Below are 19,322 nucleotides of genomic sequence, written 5' to 3' on the forward strand. Positions count from 1 at the left end.
TCGTCCTTTGCCAACATGAGCTCGCGACGCCACCAACGCTGATTGCTCGGGATGCATATCGCCTTAGCCCGCCTTGCAGTGGACACCGAACGCGAAATGTTACCGGTATCGTCGGCTGACTTGAAGCCTTCGAACCGATTGAAAACAACAGTCTGTTTCCTTGTCTTCCCAGCATTTCCTATGTACTCGACACTTCTTTTCTTGCAAGTCCGTATCTTCACACGGCTTCCATTCTCACATGTGGAGGCTAATGCGCGTTGAATTACGCAGAGTAATGTTCTAGTTTCTAGTACCTAGTACCGCCATCCCTCCACATACTCGCACTCCTTTTACACCACTACTATATCTCTTCCCTCCGACAAACACCATTACTACACTCGCTGCACCTTTGTATATCTATCTCATCTCCTTACCTTTACAACCTCAGTATCGATGTTACGAGCCATGCAAAGCGCTGTCCTCTGGCAGAAAGCACCCACATTGTATCTTGGGTTGCATATCCTTTGGTTTTGTTTTCTTGTGTGTATCTGTTTCGCTTGGCGAGCTTTGCTAGCGAAAGGCGTTATTTGGAGAGAGAGATCTTTCGAGAGATCTGGATTGATCCCCAAAGATCGACTTGGGTTGAGCGGTCGAAATATCCTGGGCTTTTCTCCTTTTTCGTTTCTCTTTGTGGATCATATAAGGGTTTCAGATGGGTGGAAAAGGCTATGTAAATGAATGGAACACATATATTCAACATACTCGAAGTCATCCCTTGCTTCTCCTACACCGCGTTATGCATTCAAAGCTTATTAGGAGCGTTTGGCTGCCTCTGATCCGGGTAATCTTCCTAGAAGCGCGCAGAAACACCCTTGTCGCGTAGTCTATACGACAGCCTCCTGCGCTTCCGTGTGATCTGACCATGTTATCTTCTGCCAGATGCGGCTAAGCAAAGGCTCGTACTTTTGTACCACACAGGCAGGCGAGACTGGCAAGGCTAGCTCAGCCCGAGACACGGCTGAGGTAATCTTGCTCGTCTTACCTACATAATACACCTAAAAGCTTACATGCGTCTTACCTGCATCGCGGTACAGCTTTGCGGCATATAGAACTGTTCCGTTCTGAGAGATGAGAGGCTGCAAGATCGCCGTTGGGCTGGGTACACGATTACACATAAGCGCGATGGGCTGTGTCACTACTCACTCATGAACGAGTGGGGTTGAAAGAGGGTATGGTGTGAGATTTGGGAACGCAGGAATGTATTGTGAGACGGGTGGGTGGTGCTGATGATTAATTTACGTTTTGCAAAATCCAACGTCAAGGCTGCAGGAATCTGCATACTAGTCTTGCCGACAGACAAGACATGATTAGATGACAATTTGTTGACTTAAATCACGTAAGGGTTGACATGATATGTGGGACCCAATTGAAGTTATTTGTTTGATTTCTCTCATTGAGATTACTTCTTTAATCTATGTACTAAAGGTCTCCTTCCCTGTGCAAATATGCCAGAATTCGTGGTATCATGTGTGGAAGCGAACGTATAAATGCCGCAATGCCAAAAAAATAATAATAATAAGCGAATGTAAAAGCCACCCGAGTCATCAAAACATGAAGCTTTGCTCATGTTGAAAGAACGAATGGAAGTATCGAAGCCCGAAAACAGCTTCGATATATATGCAATGTACAGAGATGGAGCAGTAGTTTCCGAGTGGAAACGAACAGTAGCATAGAGTCGTTCCTCAAACGCCAACGCAGCACTTGCGTCGAGTGAGCAATAACCATGACCGAAACCAAGACGAGATAGGAATATGAACCGCGAAACGCCAGGTAGAAACCAAAGTATGATCCCGTTGTTCATCCGATAGCCGGGAGTTGGGGGTATCCTGTGGCAATGGAATGCCTCTGTATTCGTGTTGTTGTGCTTGTCGCTAGACTACTAGTAAACATATGTAGCAGTCCTGCTAAGATGTGGTTTGCTAGCATAGCCCCTATCAGGGTCGGCAGAAGATCTCGGTGCCCATCTGACATCTTCAGGACCGTACCTACGACTGTACTGAACATTTTCGGGTTCAATGCTCGACTGGCGTACCCTGTGTCGGGGTTGGGATTCGCCGCTAATTTCACCATAGAGCTTGGGTCGTCCTGAGCGTCCGCGGTCTTCACGACTTGGCGAAAGGGTGCGACTGGCATCAGTGCGACTGGAGTCGGTGCGGCCTGGCATAGTTGGCCGCGGGACGGTCTTGTATGCAACAGGCTCTGTTGGACGGTTGGCACCAATCGGGGGCTTACCAATCGGCGACTTTGAACGGTGTTGGCGGCTAGTGGGTTCGCGGACGACGTGGCGAGGAGTGGAAGAGGGCGCTTCTGCAGAAACGCCACCTCCAGCAATGGGGTAGTAGTATGTCTTGACGGTTGATGAAGGTGGGACAGTAGGGAAGGCATCTCTCTCAGGACTCGCGTATTTCTCGGGACTGCTGTATTGTTCTGACGTCATGGTCTCGCGAAGATTAGAAGGTCCGCGAGGAGTGACGGATTCCTTCCTCCGTGAGGACGAGGAGACGTGTGGGATGCTGTTGGGCATAGTGGATGACCGACTTAACGACGGTGGCGTGTTCTCGGCATGTCGTGTTGACCGATCAGTGTACGAACGCTGAGGCATTCCGCGTGCAAGGTCAGCCGGCGATGAGGTCGTCTGCTTGAAACTGGGAACTCGTCTTTCCTCATATCTGTCATCGGCCCACTCGACAACCTCGGGGATACCGCGATCAGTGCGATCGGTGTCGCGGCGGGTCATGGACGGCCTTTCCTTGCCTGGCCGGGCCGACGACCTGCGGACAGGCTCGGGTCGGGCGCTGTCTCGTCGTTGAAGGCGGGGTTCAGCGTTGAAGTAGTCACGCGAAGAGGCCCTAGCTGGTGAGGGACGGGAAGACATCTCCTCTTCGACCTGGGCGCGTGACTTGTGCTGGTAGCGAAGCGCCTCCTGCTCCTGGACGCTCATCTTGCGTGCAGCAGGGACAGCTTGGGCGGCGCCAGCATATCGGTTGTCTTCGTAGGTCCGACGTTCTTCTGCCCTGCGCCGAGCAGCCTCCTCCTCGGTACGGGTCTTGTAGGCTGCCTCGTAGCGCGCCTTCTCGTCCGACGATGACTCACTGTCAACACTGGTGAATTTGCGGTCGCTTCGAGATTCTTTGGCACGCGTTTTCTCGCGGTCCGATCGCGATCTATCTTCCTTGGCGTGTCGGGAGCTCTTGGATGACTCCTTCTCGCGAGTGGATCTCGAAGCTGCGGTTGGTTTGGACGGGGTGGTGTGGTACCGTGCATAGTAACGCTCGTCTTCGTCGCGTGCGTTGGTTGGCGCACGGTGTTCGGTGGTGTAGCGGGTAGGACCGCTTGCAGCGAAGGACGCACCGCCTGGTGTGGGGACATCGAAGCGTGCAGTCCTGTCGCGCGGGGCGGCTCCTCTGGCGGCAGCTCGCTCGCTGCGCAGCTTCTCGAGCTTGACTAGTGCGTCGTACTTGGACCTCTTTTCTTGGTCGATGAGGCACTCGTAGGCCTGCTGGATGTTGTGGAACTCCTCCTGCTTCTGCTCCTTGAGGGCAGGGTCGGTTACCTTGTCCGGGTGGCACTTGAGGACGAGTTTGCGGTAGGTAGCCTTGATGGTCGAGGCGTCGGCGGTGTTGTCGAGGCCCAGGGCCTTGTAGTGGTCGGGCGTGGGCTCGTCCATGGCGGTGAATGTGGGGAGGGGATTGCTGCTAGCTGGGTGTGGGGTATCGTATCTCTTTTATACGTGGTGTGACAGCAACGACTGCTTGCGACTCAGACCTGACACATGCGGACGCGGCCAAGCGAGTCAATGGATGTGATTGATGGATGAGCAAGCGAGTTGTGGCGGTGTTGGGCGGCGGGATCTGTTGTATAGGCTGCGGCGGCAACAAAAGCAAGAGCGATGGGAAACAGATGGGCCGGTATGGGAGCCCTATAAGGAGAGTCGGGTGCAGTATGTGCCGGTGGTGAGAGCTTTGGGCGACTGCGGGTGTTCCTGGGACGGGGGTGACGAGGATGGCTGGCTTGGAATCTGCTGACCTAAGGAATTGTGGGTCCGCTCAGGGACACAGACGCGAGACGGGCAAGACTGGCGGCGGATCGAAGACGGCGGAAGGTCGTGGCAAAGCGACAAAAATTTCGGATCAAAGAATCTGGACAAAGAAATTATCAAGGAAACAAGCTACCCGGACGACAAGTCGGTGACAATAGTGAGGCTGTGCGATCTTCTTGTTCTCTTGCTCTCTCCCGCCTCTAGCTGCTTGGTGGACTTGCGGTGTGGGTGCAGCTGCTTTGCGACGTCACCGTTTCAGCGATGCCAATATGCCAATAGGATCCGGCTGCCAATAGTCGGGATCGCACCGCGTAGTCTGGACGCAAAGAATCGAAAAATAACAGAAGACTCGGGCTTCGAAGAATAGAATTGTGCAACGGGAATTGCGTTGGGAGCAGTCAGCCTGCACGCCTTTGGGGGTGCAGTTGTGACTATATCAGGCTCGCATGCACAAGGCTTCAACAGCCGTCCTGGGAATCCCTGTGTCAACGGGGGGGTTGCTGCGCACTGGTTTTGCACTTGTCTATTTTGCACCGCACGCTTCATCAGCGTCCACATGCATGCGCTACCCACGCTATCCAGCTCTCGCCTACCAAACTCGTCCACGGCTGAAGAGTCGTCACAGCTGCTCCTCGACTGTCCTAGCCCCCGCTCTGAGCCACCATCATCGTGTCCCATCGCATCGCGCAAGCCGCTGTCCGTTGCTTCACATGAGCACGCTGCAGGTCGACCTGTCGGCCGCGGCGGCTACGAAACACCCTCTCCAATCAAGCCCCAAAGCGGCCACATGGACTGTTTCCAGACTTTCTGGCGGACCGCATCTGATAGGATCAACCCGTACAGCCTGCATGACCACCCAAGCCCCAAGTGACCACACCATTTGAGAAATGCTCACCCAACCCCACCATGAGCATTTACAAGACATGACGAATCCGGCGGCACAGATAGGGTACAAGTCAAGCACAGAGCACAAATCGAGAAGCGTCTCGTCACATTCGAGATGCAACCAAGCAAACTCTCTTCTGTAGCTTCCGAGACACTTGTCTACCTCAACTCAGACGACAGCAGTCACCGGGCACTCGGCACAGCTTCTGCACATCCTCCGCACATCACTCCATCTCCTATGCACCCTGCTGAGGGGCATCCCTGTGTCGTGTCTCAACTCGGGTCAGGGCACGGCGGTTGCGTCGCAAGCCAGCAATTTTTCCATCCCATGCCATGTGAGAAGACACAGATTTGCTGCCACTCGATCCGTCCCGACTGGCAGACGTTAGCCCGCGGCCTGAATGGACGATAAGATACGCTTATGCGGGGTTAGGCGGGGCACTACTGTATGTCACACCCAATCGTGACATGGTCAGCTCACAGTCCGTCAAAGCAGGTCCTCCTACGTGGTCCTCCACCATTGCATGAAACAAGTGAGATAGCACACAGTATGTATTAAACAGCAAGCAGAATGATGTAGGTGTTGGTTCTAGAGTGTCGTTCGCTGGTAGAATATGAGATCATTTGGGCCAGGCACGCTGCAGTCAACCCGTCATCTCACATTAGCCCTGAGGGTATACCTCACTTGGCTCGTCCAAAGAGCCCCATACGGGAAGCTCAACATCGACGACTATCGGCTTGTTGTACACAACCGACGTTTTGCCAGCAACTCTCGGGCCCAGATACGCTGCGTTGATCACTGTAGTCTGGCTACGCGCCACTTCCGTCCCTGATGGAGGCATACCCCTCGGTCGTTCTGCGATATACTGAGTAGCCTCGTCAGGACACCCATGTCCGGTATCGCTCTCATTGTGATGCTCCAATCCACCGCCCCCTCCTGCCTTACCTCCACTACCACCCCACAGCGCCTCACTGTTCCGCAGGGCAACGTCAGTGAGGCTCGCTGTCGGGTTAAGCTTCTCACCCTTCGCATCTCCACCGGATGGGGGCTTATGCCCTGTCTGATCCGGTGCAAACGACGCATCAGGCTGGCCTTGAAGATGGTCGCATCGCGAGTCAGGCTGCAATTGACGTGTCAAGCTTGTGCGGTCGCAGCCCGAACCACGCCCTGCTCTCGCCCGCATCGTCGTCAAATCGACTAGAGAAAGTTTCTTGCTCGAGGCTCCTGGGTCGTTCCAGAACTGCACGCTTGAAACTAGGGTACCGCTATCCATAGTTGTGGGTTGTCCATGTAGCTGTAGAGAGGAAGATCTTCTTCTCCATTGTACCGTCTCCACCCCTCGTCCATTGTGTATGTGTCCACAGATGTTCAGCATCGGCCTGACTCTCTCTAATCTTCTTAACAAGGCTGGGCATCCTGACCTTCCATCTTTCTGTTGCCTGCTTGCTCCTACGCCGTCGCATTGCCCCATTGGCGGTGTATGAGTAACTACTATATCCACGCCATTTGGAATTTTGTTCCACACTTTCTCTGCCTCATTAGGTTCGTATTGAAATGCCCAATCCGCCAGTTGCTGCTTGGGCGTACACGGACTGCCAAAGACGGTAAACCAAGTTCCTCGTCTTGGAAGTCGTACCGTCGTAGACTCATTCTCAAGGTAAGTAATCGATTTAGATTCCGTCAACAACTTCCTACACGCCTCTGTATCTTGAAAGCCAGGCCATTTCCACGATGCTTTGTTTTCTTCAAAGAACGGTTTGTCAAGTGTGATGTCGTGGTTTCCTTTTGCCTCGAGTATCAGCAGTCTCCTCTTGCAAAGTAAAGAGATTATTTCTTCATACCAGCGATCACAATCTTCGCCTCAAAATCTTGCTTCTCAAGCCATTCAACCTTTCTTTTCAATTCGGTATAGCTTCCTTGATTCGTCAGGTCACCTGCGTGAATCAAAACGTCGCCGGGCGGCAACTTGGGCGTCTGGTTGTGCGTATCTGATATGCAGACAACACGCGTTTTGCGCCGTGTAGTAGACATTCAATAGTATCATCGGGTTTCGCGCTTAGCAGTCCGTTTTCGATCAATATTACGATCAAGGCTAACAAACAGACACACATACACACAAAGTCTGGTTAGGGGGGTCACGTTAGGCTGGGTCTGGATCACGGTTACGTCACCTCCGTTCCACGACTCCCGGTACCAGCATTATGATTGCTTTTTCTCTTGTTCGCATCAGCTTCGCAAGCGGATCAACATGACTAACCCTTAGTCAAACGGCAAGTCCCCTGTTTTGTCCCTGACTGATAGACAAGACCGACAGGTACATCCGCAGCACGACATCTTCGCCTTCCCGGGGTCGTTGTTCGCCGCACCTCGGCTGCAGTTTTGCCACCGCCACTACTTTGCGCAACCACGCTTGCGATGTTCGATGGCGATGGCGAGTTCAGCCGCATGATCTGCGGTGGTTGGCGAGGTGGTTGGGGATGACGGGACAGATGGGCAAAAAACAGGATCTTGATGTGGTTGGGATGGCGATGGCGATGGCGATTCTAGCCTTGTTATTTCCTAATTCAGTAAGTTCAGTAGGCTGTTGATCGCTGCAAAAGCGTGAAAGCTATTTCTCGCAAACGCTGCTGCTGCTCAGCCTAGTACCGACAGGGACTTTGTTCCATTACAGGAAGGTATGCTTCAATTTCAGTAACTTCACCTATGCATATTAGGACATAGCAGAATTGGAAATAGGAATCTATCTCAAACTTTTTTGTATTGGCTGTCTTGCCTCAAAATCCTTTTTCTGCATCTTTTTTGTTTCATCTGGTTTCGTATCGCTAAGCCATAAACATCTGTACGACCCGTGAGAACAACCCATATGGACGTCCAGCTTAGTGGTATCTCAGCTTCATGACGCAACCATTGATACCCCCCTTCCGGCACCTTTGCAGAATGCTTTGACTTTCCTGTATCCGTCCCCACATCGAAATAGTGACCCATTTTGACGCGCCACTGCCATTCATTACAACCCAAATCCGACGCGATAACCATCAAGTGGTTGCCAAGGCCAGGTAGCGCTTCAAAAGAAAGCAATCAAGGGAAAAACTACTCTCATAAAAGACATAGAAACGATCGTAAACGCGTTCTGTTTCGTCGGCGAGTTGCGTGATCCGTTGTTCAGTGCGTGAGTCTTGCAACAAACCTAATCGTTCCGAGCGCGGCGGTGAAATTGAAACCTAGCTATTAAGGTATCCTCAAGATGAACATCTGTTATCATGTGACCAAGATCAGATATTGCTCCTAGAAACGTTGTTAGGCTCTCAATCAAGCCTGGTCACACTATGTCCTTCGCGTCGACAGGCTCCGTTGGGCTGACGACTCTGTGCAGACGAACAGGCGTATGTTCGTCTTGGACGTCATCAGTTGCTTCAATATGCTGAATACCGCTGTCGAGGACAGGAAAAAGCTTTTCGTCGTCCATAGCTGTATCGACGCCTGCGTCTTCCCAGAGAACTTCATGTCCAGTGATAACGGTACCACCACTTGAGGATCCTGCAGTACTGTTGTCACTGCTGTTACCCATGGTCCAGTTTTCGTCGCTATCGTCCAAATCGACGGGGTCATGGTAGTTGGTACCGCTGAAGCAGCCACGCCTGATGTGGTGTGACCTTGAGAGCTTATTAGTGTGACGAGTTCGACGCAGAACCGGAAGCCGTGGCTTCGGCGGGATCTCAAACGAGACGACTGGCCCGTCGTCCAGAACAGCATCTGTATCTTGGATAGCCTGGTAGTCGTGACGGTCTGCGATCGCCGCCGCTCGGTTGATACGGTGCCAACGAAAGATACTGTCCTGCATCTCGCGGCGGACAACACCCGAATGGAATTGCGGTGAGAACACCTGCGTCACCCATGCGTAGTTTACAGCCAGACTCAATCGTTCCACACCCAATGATTGCTGACTTTTTATATATCTGATCAAGATTTGCGTCATCTTGTACACAAAGGGCCCGCAGGCACCTCCATCCTGCTTGAACAAGTTGTCAAAGTTCTGATCGGGGCTCTCGAGCTGTATGAGGTATTTCCATAGAGAAATGTCTTCGCCGAGGATGTTGAGCATACCGAGGGAGATGTTGCGACCCAAGTTCTGGTATTCGTGCCGATCAACCCACAACGAGTCGTAGTAATACGCAATCTTCGAGATCCTGTCCATGGCCACCATAGACCAATGTGACCCGCTGGTTCCATCGTTCTCGATACCACCCATGCCATCGTTGCAAACAACGATGATCCAGTTCTTGTTGTTGTAACGTGCCCTATACTGGTCGTATTCTCCTGAAGGGCCATCTATACCGCTTGAGGCGAAACAGCAGATCTGGGCCACAGTGGAATTGGCAATGTCGATACCGTAAGTATCGCAATCTTCATCACGGCGAAGTACTTCGAGAGCCATGTCCAGACTCTCGCCACGCATCCAGACTTCCATACCAGACAAGGCGTAACAGGTAGCGCCAATATAGTGAAAGGCGTCGTTTTGTAAGGTGACGTCCCCGAGCTCAAGGAAATTCTCGGTGTTGTGAGGAATCTCAGTATAGAACATTGGAACAAAGGCAGCATATCTACGGGGATCAGGAAGCGAATGTTGCGATAAAGCAACGTAGGGAATTTCTGTCTCTGAGGTCTGTAGCCGAAGACGATCTTGCTGTACAATGTTAGTGGGCCACGCAGGAATACGAAGCAGTGGCTGTAAATCGTCTACCTTCATATGAAAATGTAGCCAACAAGCAAATTCTCGTGTCTCCCAGTTCTTGATAGTGTTCACATCGATGCTGTGACGCCGCTTCAACAGAGGAGGCTTTGTCTGCCTCGTAGGTAGACTCCCACGTTCGAATCCACGGGAGGCAAACACGAGCATCCTATACGTCTGACACATCATCGAACGACGTGTCTTGTGGAAAATCTTAGTCCGTCTAAGATGCTCCTGTCTTGCTTGGTTGCTGCGAGACTCGAAGATCTGCAGAGCAGAGGGCGTCCGATCAGAGGACGGAGCTACAGTTGACGGGGTAGGTGGTCCAACGAATCCATCTGGTGATGATCTTGGTGTTGCTATCTGCTCCAATAGCGGAGGCGTCGTACTTACCTCGTTGCTGAAATCATCAAGGAAGGATGGAGTTATGGGCATGGTACAACGAGTGTGTTTCTCCTCTTGTGATCGCGAACGCTTGTGCGTATCACCTAGAAGTTGCAGATCCATCGTGGGGTCACTCTGAACCGGTGGAGATGCCAGTCGTTTTGACCAGATATGTGGCTCTGCGCCCTGAAGGAAATCAATATCGACCGCAGATGATTTCAAACATGAATCAGAGTCAGGCTGGCTCATGGATACGGGCACGACAGTAGGTATGAGTGATTGTGATCCGGCAGTTGATTGTGACTGAGAAGAAGAGTTTGGATGTGGGACGGACTGATCCGATGAAGTAAGCGCGACCTGCGCGGTGACCTGGACAGGCATGCGCTCGTCAGAAACCTCATTTTGCTCGACCATGATGTCGTGGCTTCGTTTCCTGGATCCGAAGTTGCTGGTTGAAACTGTAGAGTATATAGGGTCAGAAGTTGTGGCGACCTGCGCGATGTGAGAGCCTGCAAGTGGCCGCGGAGTAACAATCACTGCTTGCTCAAGCACTGGAGCAATTAGGGATGCGCTTGATCGCGAGTTTGCTGTAGTTGAGACTGAGTTTGGGTGCAGATTTGCGTTGTTTGGGCGCGAAATGTGAGTGGTGGGGTGGGAGAGAGGTGCTGTTGTCGTGGTATATCTTGGTCGTGAAGAACTAGGTACGTGAGAAGAACTCGAAGTAGGATGCGAGTGCAACTGCGTCATAGCCAGAACCCAAAAGCGTCTGAAAGAGTGAATGTGGGATGGTGCGCTTTCAGAAAGCAGTTTGCTTCAACGCAGGAAATGTCGTCGTTTCACACTGCTGTTGCATGGAAGGTGAGCACTTAGCGAAGATGGTGAGTGACAGTGTTGAAAGGGAGATTACGCTCTTTATCAACGTACGCACCGCATTTCCAGAATTTCAGCGTGGAAATTCAGTATTTCTGAGCCACGGTTTCGCTAGACTAGGCTATGTCGGTAATAAGGCAACAGCGCAAATATCTCTATAAGGCAGGTACGAGGCCCTTGTGAATGGTTAGCATCACATGACGGCCCACAAGGACCCTTGGAAGCTACTCATCAAATGAGCAATCACCAATCGGCAATGCGGTAGTGGTCCTATCTGTATGGTGTCCGTAGTAGGATGTGACTCAACACGCGGATCAGGGCCAGTAGCAGAAGTCTTCGAAGAGCTGGTGTGCGAACAGAAAGTTCATGTTCCCAAGATCTATGACTGCTTTGCCACGATATTGTGAGGTTGCTTGGTCCTGAGAGAGCAACCGAGTGGTAAGAACCTGGTTTTAAGAGTAACGTCAAAGCGTGTGTGAGAGCTTGCTCGTCACATGTTTTTCACTAAGTGTGCGATGGCAATGACGTGTGATCTTCGAGAGTCGTTAGCTTTTGTTCGGCGAATTATTTGTAGTTCATCCACGTTCGATCTACATAGAAGAAAGGCTGTTTTGGTAGATGCTATATACACAGAGTCTCAGTACCTATGTTTTGAAGAGAGAGGAAAGCAAGGAAAACGATCTGGTGTTGGTATATAAACTAAAGAAAGGAAAAAAAGGAAGATATTCGAGATCATGAGATGAACGGTGATCGATCCTGCGCTCACACGCTGTCCTTTTACGTGCTGGAACGCTGATAACAAATGCTTCCGCAGTCGGCCCTTGATGGCAAAAAAAAAAAAAAAATGCAAGTCATGAGAACAGTTTTCTCTCACAATGTTTTTGAAACTTCACGATGGTGAATCGCCTAGACGTAGCATGCCTCGCGAGGCTGACTGCACATGTTCGTTCCCAGTATGCTCCTATGAGCGTCTGATTCTAGGTCTTGTTTGTTGTTCGGCTTTGTGTGATGCGCCGCTGCTGGTATGCCCATGGCGAATCTGGCCTCAGATACGTCAGTCGCGGCGTGACTACACGCCGGTCAACGAGGAGGCTAGATAAGCTATAGGGCAACGCAAAACGTCAACACAAGCTCAAGGAAGTCGAGAGCTACATCTTGCTCACTCTCCGATACTTGTTCCCCTCAGTCGCCTGCCTAAGCTCACGCTACGCCCGATATCCGACACACCGCCCACTGAGTGTCTGTTGTTCGGATTCCGGGCAACATTCAATTGCGCTCGTGGTCGTAAACCCCCTGTCAAGGTCTTCTCATAGTTGGCTGGCGAGCCTTCACGACCCAAGTTGTGACCGTAGCGGCTCTGACCGTCCCGGAATAGTAGACTATGCTCATTCGAGGGCGTACTACTTGAGACACTGGGCCGACGCAAACTAGCGGTAGTTTGGAGCGCAGGTGATGGTTGTAGGTCAGGCATTGGCTCGCGAGATGTGTACTGTCTGCTGAATCGATTTTTGTTGTCTGCTTGACTCTGACCACCATGACGGGCTCTAAAATCGATGGAGGTCATTGCACGGGATGGCGCACGAAATATCGGGTCCTCATCTTCCTCATCCACGCTGTTGCGTGTCTGGTGGAAGCTTGTGCCTGCCCGCTGCATGCGCGACGGAGTGTGTCTGTCGTCGTAAGGTTCTTGGCTGTTTCCTCTTTGGCTGCCATTGGGTTCAGGAATAAGCATACTGGTCCTTCGAGCCTCGATGCGTGACATGGCTCTGCTAGGGCTGACGCCAGTCAATGTGTTGCTTTCGGGTTCGATGCTTTGTCGGATTGTCGGCGAATCGCCATTGAATTGTACGCTTGGCCTGCGTGATATTGTGGCTGTATTTGATCGGAAGGCTGGACTGGCAAGACCAGTTTTGGTGTCACATAGAGCTATACAGAGCTCTGTAAGACTACGGCAGAGGTTGTCGGCTTTGCGACGGACCTGGCGATCCGACACTACAGAGCCGTTGATGATGGAGCTAGCAGAATGGAGTGTGCCCTGTGGTCCCGCACTGCCGCTCATCTCTGCCAACGCGAGTGCTTCTGTCGCGGTTGATTCCAGGGTGCGGTACACAGCTGGAGAGACATGCTGCCTAGCTTTGCTGAGAGCGTCCCTCAGCAGAGGGTGTGTCTTGCTGTTGTTAGGTGTATTACTGCCCACTGTCGACTCAGAGGGTGACGGGTTCGATTTGCGCTGCTGGTTTGGTGAAGAGGACACTGTCGTAGCTGAAGTATTGGCTGTTCGTGGACGATCGGCCGAAGCCGAAGCTTGATTCACGATGGCGCCTGATGTCGATGGTATCTTGCCGCCCATCTCGATCTTCCGTATCCTGGACTTCAACTCGTCCAGCTCGTCCCACACAGACGCAGCAGGCCCTGTAGAGCCATGCGACTCGGTACCATCGGCGCGTGAACCAGCCTCGAACGACGTCTCCACTTGGGGCGTCCGTGGCTCGTGTGACAGGTTTGACGGCCTGTAAGGGTATGCTGGTGTGCGACTTGGCGGCGTGTGTTGCACCTCAGGCTGAGATGGTCGTCTGGACGAGTTTGAGAACTGGGCTAGGAAGTCGCGTGGGGAGAGCTCTGCGTCTCTTCGGGATGAGGTGAAGGAGGCTTTGTGGTTGAGATCTCGGGTTCGTATTGCGTCAGGCGCAGGCGAGTTTGGGGATCGCTCGTATCTGGAGGGAGTAGGCAAAAGCGATGACCGACGTATGCCGCTCGACCTGGCTTCCAGGGCAACAGCGGAGGGTATGCGGCTTGTTGTTGTTGGTGTCACTGAGGTCGACTGCACGGGCGAGGGCGACTGCAGCGCAGAGGGGAGCGACTGCCGGTTGTTGACTCGGGCCACTCGTGACTGTTGTAATTAGCACCGGGGTCTTGCATGGATACAGCTTGTGAAGAGACAAAGGGCATAGAGGAGACGGCATGTTACGCATAGAGGCAGTGAACGCGTGTAGGTACGGATGATGTGTAAGCAGCAGGTGTATCCGCCGGATACAGCGTTCTCTTGCTGAACTCTATGCGCTCGTACATGTTGTCTGCGCGGGCTGGGGCGCTCACCTTCAATCGATCGACGCGCGCTGTTGCGGACTCTGCTGGGCGCTGGGGCTTGGGCGCGCTGTCTGCGGCGATGTTCAGAAACAGGTCCTCCTTCTCTCCATCTGCTCCTGGAGTGGCAGGCGCGGGCGCACCTCTCCCGCTATGCGCCGCGTGGTAGTCCTCCATTCGGCTGCGGGGGCCAGAGTCGTATTCGGACGACTCGTCGGTTGAGCTGGCCATGCGTCGCGGTGGGGGCGGCCTCGAACTGCTGGTAGAGGCTCTTCGGGGCGGGCGGGGTCTGGGGAGATTCCCAGTGCCAGGGTCTGCTGCGCTTGTTTGTTGTGGTGGTGGTCGCGGGGCTTCACTAGAGGTCCCCAGCTCGTCCTCCCCGCGTCGTCTGCTGCTCGAGTGGTGGGAGCTAGTGGGGGAAACCAGGCCTGAGTGGATGAGTTGTTGCTGCTGCGCATAGGCAAAGTCGGCGGGGTTTTGCGAACTTCGACTGCGTGTAACCAAGGTGACAGGAGGGCCGCGCGAATTATCTATGCCATGGCCACTATGCGAGGCTGGGGGTCGTCGGGCGGAGGTGGTCGAGCTCACAGATGGCAGGCGCAAGAGTGTCGGCGGCTCGGGAGCGGTATTGTTGCGCAGATGCTTGGGCGGCTTGGGCGGCTTGGGCGGCGTCTGCTGGGAAGTCGAATTGCGCCTTTGCGTGGTGTGTTGTGAGGCTCCTCCAGATGATTTCCGAGAATGGGTCGGCATAGCTGCAGGCCTGCGCTGGCACACCAGACAGGGATGACGGACAACGTTTCAGAATACTCAGCCCGTCATGGCTGCTTTTGTGACCCACAGTCCGCGCGCAAGCCGTCGTATATTGCGCATGCTCTCTTCAAAGTTCAGAGGATTGATGCTGCGACGCTGGGGATCCCTAGCATCTTGACCATGGCCCATTCGTTGCTAGGGTGCCGGGCCACTCTGCACGAGATGTCACAGTCCTTTCTGGAACGAATGACGAGCTTCCGAACCGTCTCTTAGCAACGGTATGATGCGCAGCTAACTAGAAATATAGCCTAGCACCTATATCTGCCATCACATGCTCTGCCCTATCTCTGCCATGCACCATGATTGCCAAAGAGTGCTCTGCACAAACACACGAGACGTGGCACCCTGCTCTGGTTAGAATTCCTGGTAAGCAAGGCCCTACCGTTACCTGCGCGATTATTATCTCCCCAGTGTGGGCATTTATCCCAAAAAGCATGCTGTGTGGACATCTCGTCCGGTGAACGCACACCGCTGCTTGGACCTTAGCAGGACCCCATCTCCAACTTTCCACACTTTTTCCGCAAAAGATAAAGACTGCAGAAATACTGTGCTCAGAGCGACTGTTCCTGCATTCGCCATCCTGGTCAATGGCGCTATAAGCGAGTTGGGACGGGGACTTTGATCCATGTCAGTCACAAGTAAGAATCGCCGTAGCTTGAGTCGTGAAAATGAAAGCGGCATCAGCGGGAGAACCTTTCCAGGACACTGCAATTTCGCGACCCAAGACAGAGTTTAGCTCGCTCATCGTGTACACAAAATCGATAAACGGTAGGTTCAACGTATTTGCGCACATGCTAGTGCTAGTTGCCAGTTGCGCCTCGTTCACTGGTTGTGGCGTTGTGGCGTCTCTTCACGTGATCTCGGCGATGGCTGAACCAGAACGCCGAAAGTCTGATGAAATAATCTTGTCCATCGACCACCACCACAACCAAACACGGATCACGATATCCAACATTCATCGCCTCGCAGACCGTTCTAGCGAGTAAATCGACCATGTCTGTCGCAGCACTATCCAAGTCGTTGCCGAAGCCGCAGTACTCGGGCGAAGAGGAGGAGCTCACCAACAGCACGCGCGTATTAACCGCAGAGCAATACGAAGCGCAAGTCGTAGCGAAGAAGGGTCCGCCGCCCTACGGCCAGAGGCAGCACTGGAGACCCCGCGCGCCTGAAGGTAGGGCTTGGACAGACGAGATGCACGCGAGACATGCACTGACTCCATATCTAGACTTTGGCGATGGAGGCGCGTTCCCCGAAGTACTAGTTGCGCAATACCCACTGGACATGGGAAAGAAGGGCACACCATCCACATCGAATGCTCTTGTAAGAAGGGTCGACGGCGAGGGCAAGACCAAATACGATGAGATTGCGCGACGCGGACACGGCGATTCGAGGATTGTACAAGCAAGCTTCAAGGACCTCATCCCCTTGCGCCAACAGGCAGACGCCGGCGAGCTGGACTTGTCGCGTCCCTCCGCCGACGTTGTCCAAGCGACCAAGGAGAAGACTGAGCAGGCATTGATGGCACTAGTTCAAGGGCAGACAGCCGCACAAAAACCAAAGAACGTACAGGGACGAAAGAATGACGAGCCCACGTTCGTTCGTTATACGCCCACTGCGCAGCACGGTCAGGCGCAAGGCCAAACGCGCATTATCAAGATCCAGCAAAGACAAATCGACCCCATGGAACCACCCAAATTCAAGCACAAGCGAATCCCCCGCGGACCGCCATCGCCTCCTCCACCCGTCCTCCACTCGCCGCCTCGGAAGCTGACTGCCGAAGACCAAGAGCTATGGAAGATTCCACCCCCGATCAGTAACTGGAAGAACCCCAAGGGTTATACTGTACCACTTGACAAACGTCTGGCAGCCGATGGTCGGGGTCTCCAAGATATCACGATCAATGACAAGTTCGCTCAATTTGGCGAAGCGTTGCAGGCTGCAGACAGGCATGCACGAGAGGAGGTCAAACAGCGTGCTATTATGCAGCAAAAACTAGCAGAGAAGGCGAAACTAAAGGAGGAAGAGCGCCTACGGGACCTTGCGAAACAGGCACGAGCAGAGCGTGCCAACGCCTCCCGACGACGATCACAAAGCGATTCGGACACAGATTCGGAGGAGGAGGCAGTGCGGAAGCGAATAGATGCTCGTAAAGAGCGGCGCGAAGACTTCCAGCGTGAACTTCGTCAGTCAAAGATGGGTACTGAGCGCAAGATCCAGATGCTCGCCCGGGAGCAGAATCGTGACATCTCTGAGAAGGTTGCACTTGGTCTGGCAAAACCTACGCAGAGTGGAGAGTCGATGTACGATTCGCGACTGTTCAACCAATCCAGCGGATTCAACGCTGGTTTCAACGAGGACAACCATTATGACAAGCCTCTCTTTGCGGCTCAGGATGCCATTAGCAGCATCTACCGCCCTAGTGTACAACAGGACGACGGGGAGGATGAAGGACAGACATACGATAGGATCACAAAGACAAACAAGTTCGAAGTCCTCGGAAAGGCCAAGGAGGGATTCAAGGGTGCCGATCTGCAAGAAGCTCGGGACGGACCTGTGGAATTTGAGAAGGATACTGACGACCCATTCAACATCAACCAGATGATTGATGAGGTTCGTGGAGAAAAAGGAGAAAAAGGAGAGAAGACCGGCGAGAAACGTTACGGCATCCAAGAGCCTGAGGGCAGGTCAGCCAAGCGTGCCAGGGTCGACGATGACAGCGACTGAGCGTCTTGTCTTGTTGTCGGAACCTGAAAATTGGCGTTGGATTTCTTCTGCATAGTTTAACTTGCCCTTGCGATATTGTAGCATTTACAGCGATCAAGGTCACAAATCGACCAGTTCAATTCCTTCACCAGAAAACTATGATATGCACAAGCATTCTTTTGTGCCCATTGCCATGATAGACATGCGGCGTAGCCAGCACATCCGCCAACAACTGTTGATTGCTTCGTACGTGCTCATCACCGATCTTACATAGCATCTTTCCCTATTGGTCAGCTCAGGGATCCCAGCATCGGATGGCGCACCCTTCGTCGGGTTGCTTCCACCGACAACAGCTTCCGTTCGTGCCATTTACACCCTTCGCTCCACAGCCCCGCCATCTCACGTCGCGAAAGCGTAAGCCAGCAATAGACCCTGAAGTTATGCGCACCTGGCTTGTACTGGTGTGTTCAAATTCGCCGATATGCTGCCGGATGCCGGGTTTTGACTGTATTGCTAACGTCCTTTCGTGATTGCTGGAATACGAACTATTCTCACTGTACAGTGTATATAAGGTTCAGTCGCAATCGTGTTTCGTAGAAGAAGGGAATCCTCATTGCTTCAAAGACAGAACCGCAACGTTCACAACCTATACTACGGAGATACGTCATGTCTACAGAAACACCAGCTTCTCAAGCTCAACACCCGTCCGCGGTATCGGATAGCAAGGAACACAAGTTCAATCCGAACTTCACACAAGCAGTCATCAATGCGACGGGACCAAAGGCTACACCAAGAGTCAGGCAACTTACAGCAGGATTGATACGGCATCTTCATGATTTTGCGAGGGAGAATGAGCTCACCGTCGATGAGTGGATGACAGGAGTCGAGTTGGTACGTTGGAAAGCCTTCTGTGCTTAAGTCTCTGAGAAATAAGATGCTCGGCATGCTAAACAATGTTCAGATGAATGCAGCAGGTCGCATGTCGGATTCCAAACGCAATGAAGGCCAATTGCTGTGCGATATTCTCGGTCTCGAGTCTCTCGTCGACGAAATTACCTATAAGCTTGCTTCTACCGCCGCTGACGAACCCACTTCAACCGCTATCCTAGGCCCCTTCTATCGGCAGAATGCTCCGAAGCTGCCTATGGGCTCCTGTATCGTGTCCAAGGAGATAAATGAGCAAGGTGACCGGACATTTATGCATGGCACCGTCACAGACTTCAAAACAGGTCAGCCTATCGAGGGCGCGGTGGTGGACGTATGGCATACGGCACCGAACGGACTGTACGAACAACAGGATCCAGACCAACCGGAGATGAATCTCAGAGGCAGATTCACAACAGGCAAGGATGGGAAGTATAGCTTCTATTGTTTGAGGCCGGTGCCCTATCCCATACCTTTTGATGGCCCTGCAGGCGAGGTCTTGAAGGCGTTGGATAGACACCCATTTAGACCGGCTCATATACACTTTCTGGTATGTCAAATTCCATAGTAGCAGCCTGCGACCTGGTATTCTAACGTATCTTAGCTTACTGCACCCGGTTACAAACCCATTGTTACCCAAATCTTCGACCGAACAAGCAAGTACATCGACGACGACGCTGTCTTTGCAGTCAAAGACTCCCTTCTTGTAGATTTCAAACCTTTCGAGGGAGATCCGCAAGCGGACTTTGAACTTCCATATGATTTCAAGATGGCAAGCTTCGAGGATGCTAAGAAGCACTCGGTTGCAGGGACGACAGAAGAAAGCGCGTAATTGTCAAAGACCTAAACCCAAA

The 19,322-nt window shown here is 52.7% G+C and overlaps 6 protein-coding genes across 6 annotated transcripts; 2 read left to right on the top strand and 4 right to left on the bottom strand.

The window, feature by feature from the left end:
* Positions 1-1,918: 1,918 nt before the first annotated feature.
* On the bottom strand, positions 1,919-3,706 carry GT037_003995 (uncharacterized protein; the record flags this gene model as incomplete). The annotated part of the gene is made up of 1 exon (XM_038929042.1): positions 1,919-3,706. One exon carries the CDS (start codon positions 3,704-3,706, stop codon positions 1,919-1,921), a length of 1,788 nt encoding a protein of 595 aa, XP_038788749.1.
* A 1,919-nt stretch (positions 3,707-5,625) lies between these two features.
* Positions 5,626-6,237, bottom strand: GT037_003996 (uncharacterized protein; the record flags this gene model as incomplete). The annotated part of the gene is made up of 1 exon (XM_038929043.1): positions 5,626-6,237. One exon carries the CDS (start codon positions 6,235-6,237, stop codon positions 5,626-5,628), a length of 612 nt encoding a protein of 203 aa, XP_038788750.1.
* A 554-nt stretch (positions 6,238-6,791) lies between these two features.
* On the bottom strand, positions 6,792-6,995 carry GT037_003997 (metallo-dependent phosphatase; the record flags this gene model as incomplete). Its single annotated transcript, XM_038929044.1, has 1 exon — positions 6,792-6,995. The coding sequence occupies one exon, from the start codon at positions 6,993-6,995 to the stop codon at positions 6,792-6,794; it is 204 nt and encodes a 67-aa protein (XP_038788751.1).
* A 1,288-nt stretch (positions 6,996-8,283) lies between these two features.
* On the bottom strand, positions 8,284-14,781 carry GT037_003998 (uncharacterized protein; the record flags this gene model as incomplete). The annotated part of the gene is made up of 4 exons (XM_038929045.1): positions 8,284-9,648; positions 10,087-10,628; positions 12,175-13,837; positions 13,945-14,781. 4 exons carry the CDS (start codon positions 14,779-14,781, stop codon positions 8,284-8,286), a joined length of 4,407 nt encoding a protein of 1,468 aa, XP_038788752.1.
* A 1,053-nt stretch (positions 14,782-15,834) lies between these two features.
* Positions 15,835-17,565, top strand: GT037_003999 (pre-mrna-processing protein 45; the record flags this gene model as incomplete). The annotated part of the gene is made up of 2 exons (XM_038929046.1): positions 15,835-16,012; positions 16,067-17,565. 2 exons carry the CDS (start codon positions 15,835-15,837, stop codon positions 17,563-17,565), a joined length of 1,677 nt encoding a protein of 558 aa, XP_038788753.1.
* Positions 17,566-18,210: 645 nt separating this feature from the next.
* Positions 18,211-19,300, top strand: GT037_004000 (aromatic compound dioxygenase; the record flags this gene model as incomplete). The annotated part of the gene is made up of 3 exons (XM_038929047.1): positions 18,211-18,435; positions 18,506-19,018; positions 19,073-19,300. The coding sequence occupies 3 exons, from the start codon at positions 18,211-18,213 to the stop codon at positions 19,298-19,300; spliced, it is 966 nt and encodes a 321-aa protein (XP_038788754.1).
* Between the last annotated feature and the right edge of the window lie 22 nt (positions 19,301-19,322).

The sequence above is a fragment of the Alternaria burnsii genome, assembly GCF_013036055.1.
Source record: "Alternaria burnsii strain CBS107.38 chromosome Unknown 730, whole genome shotgun sequence".
NCBI lineage: Eukaryota > Fungi > Ascomycota > Dothideomycetes > Pleosporales > Pleosporaceae > Alternaria > Alternaria burnsii.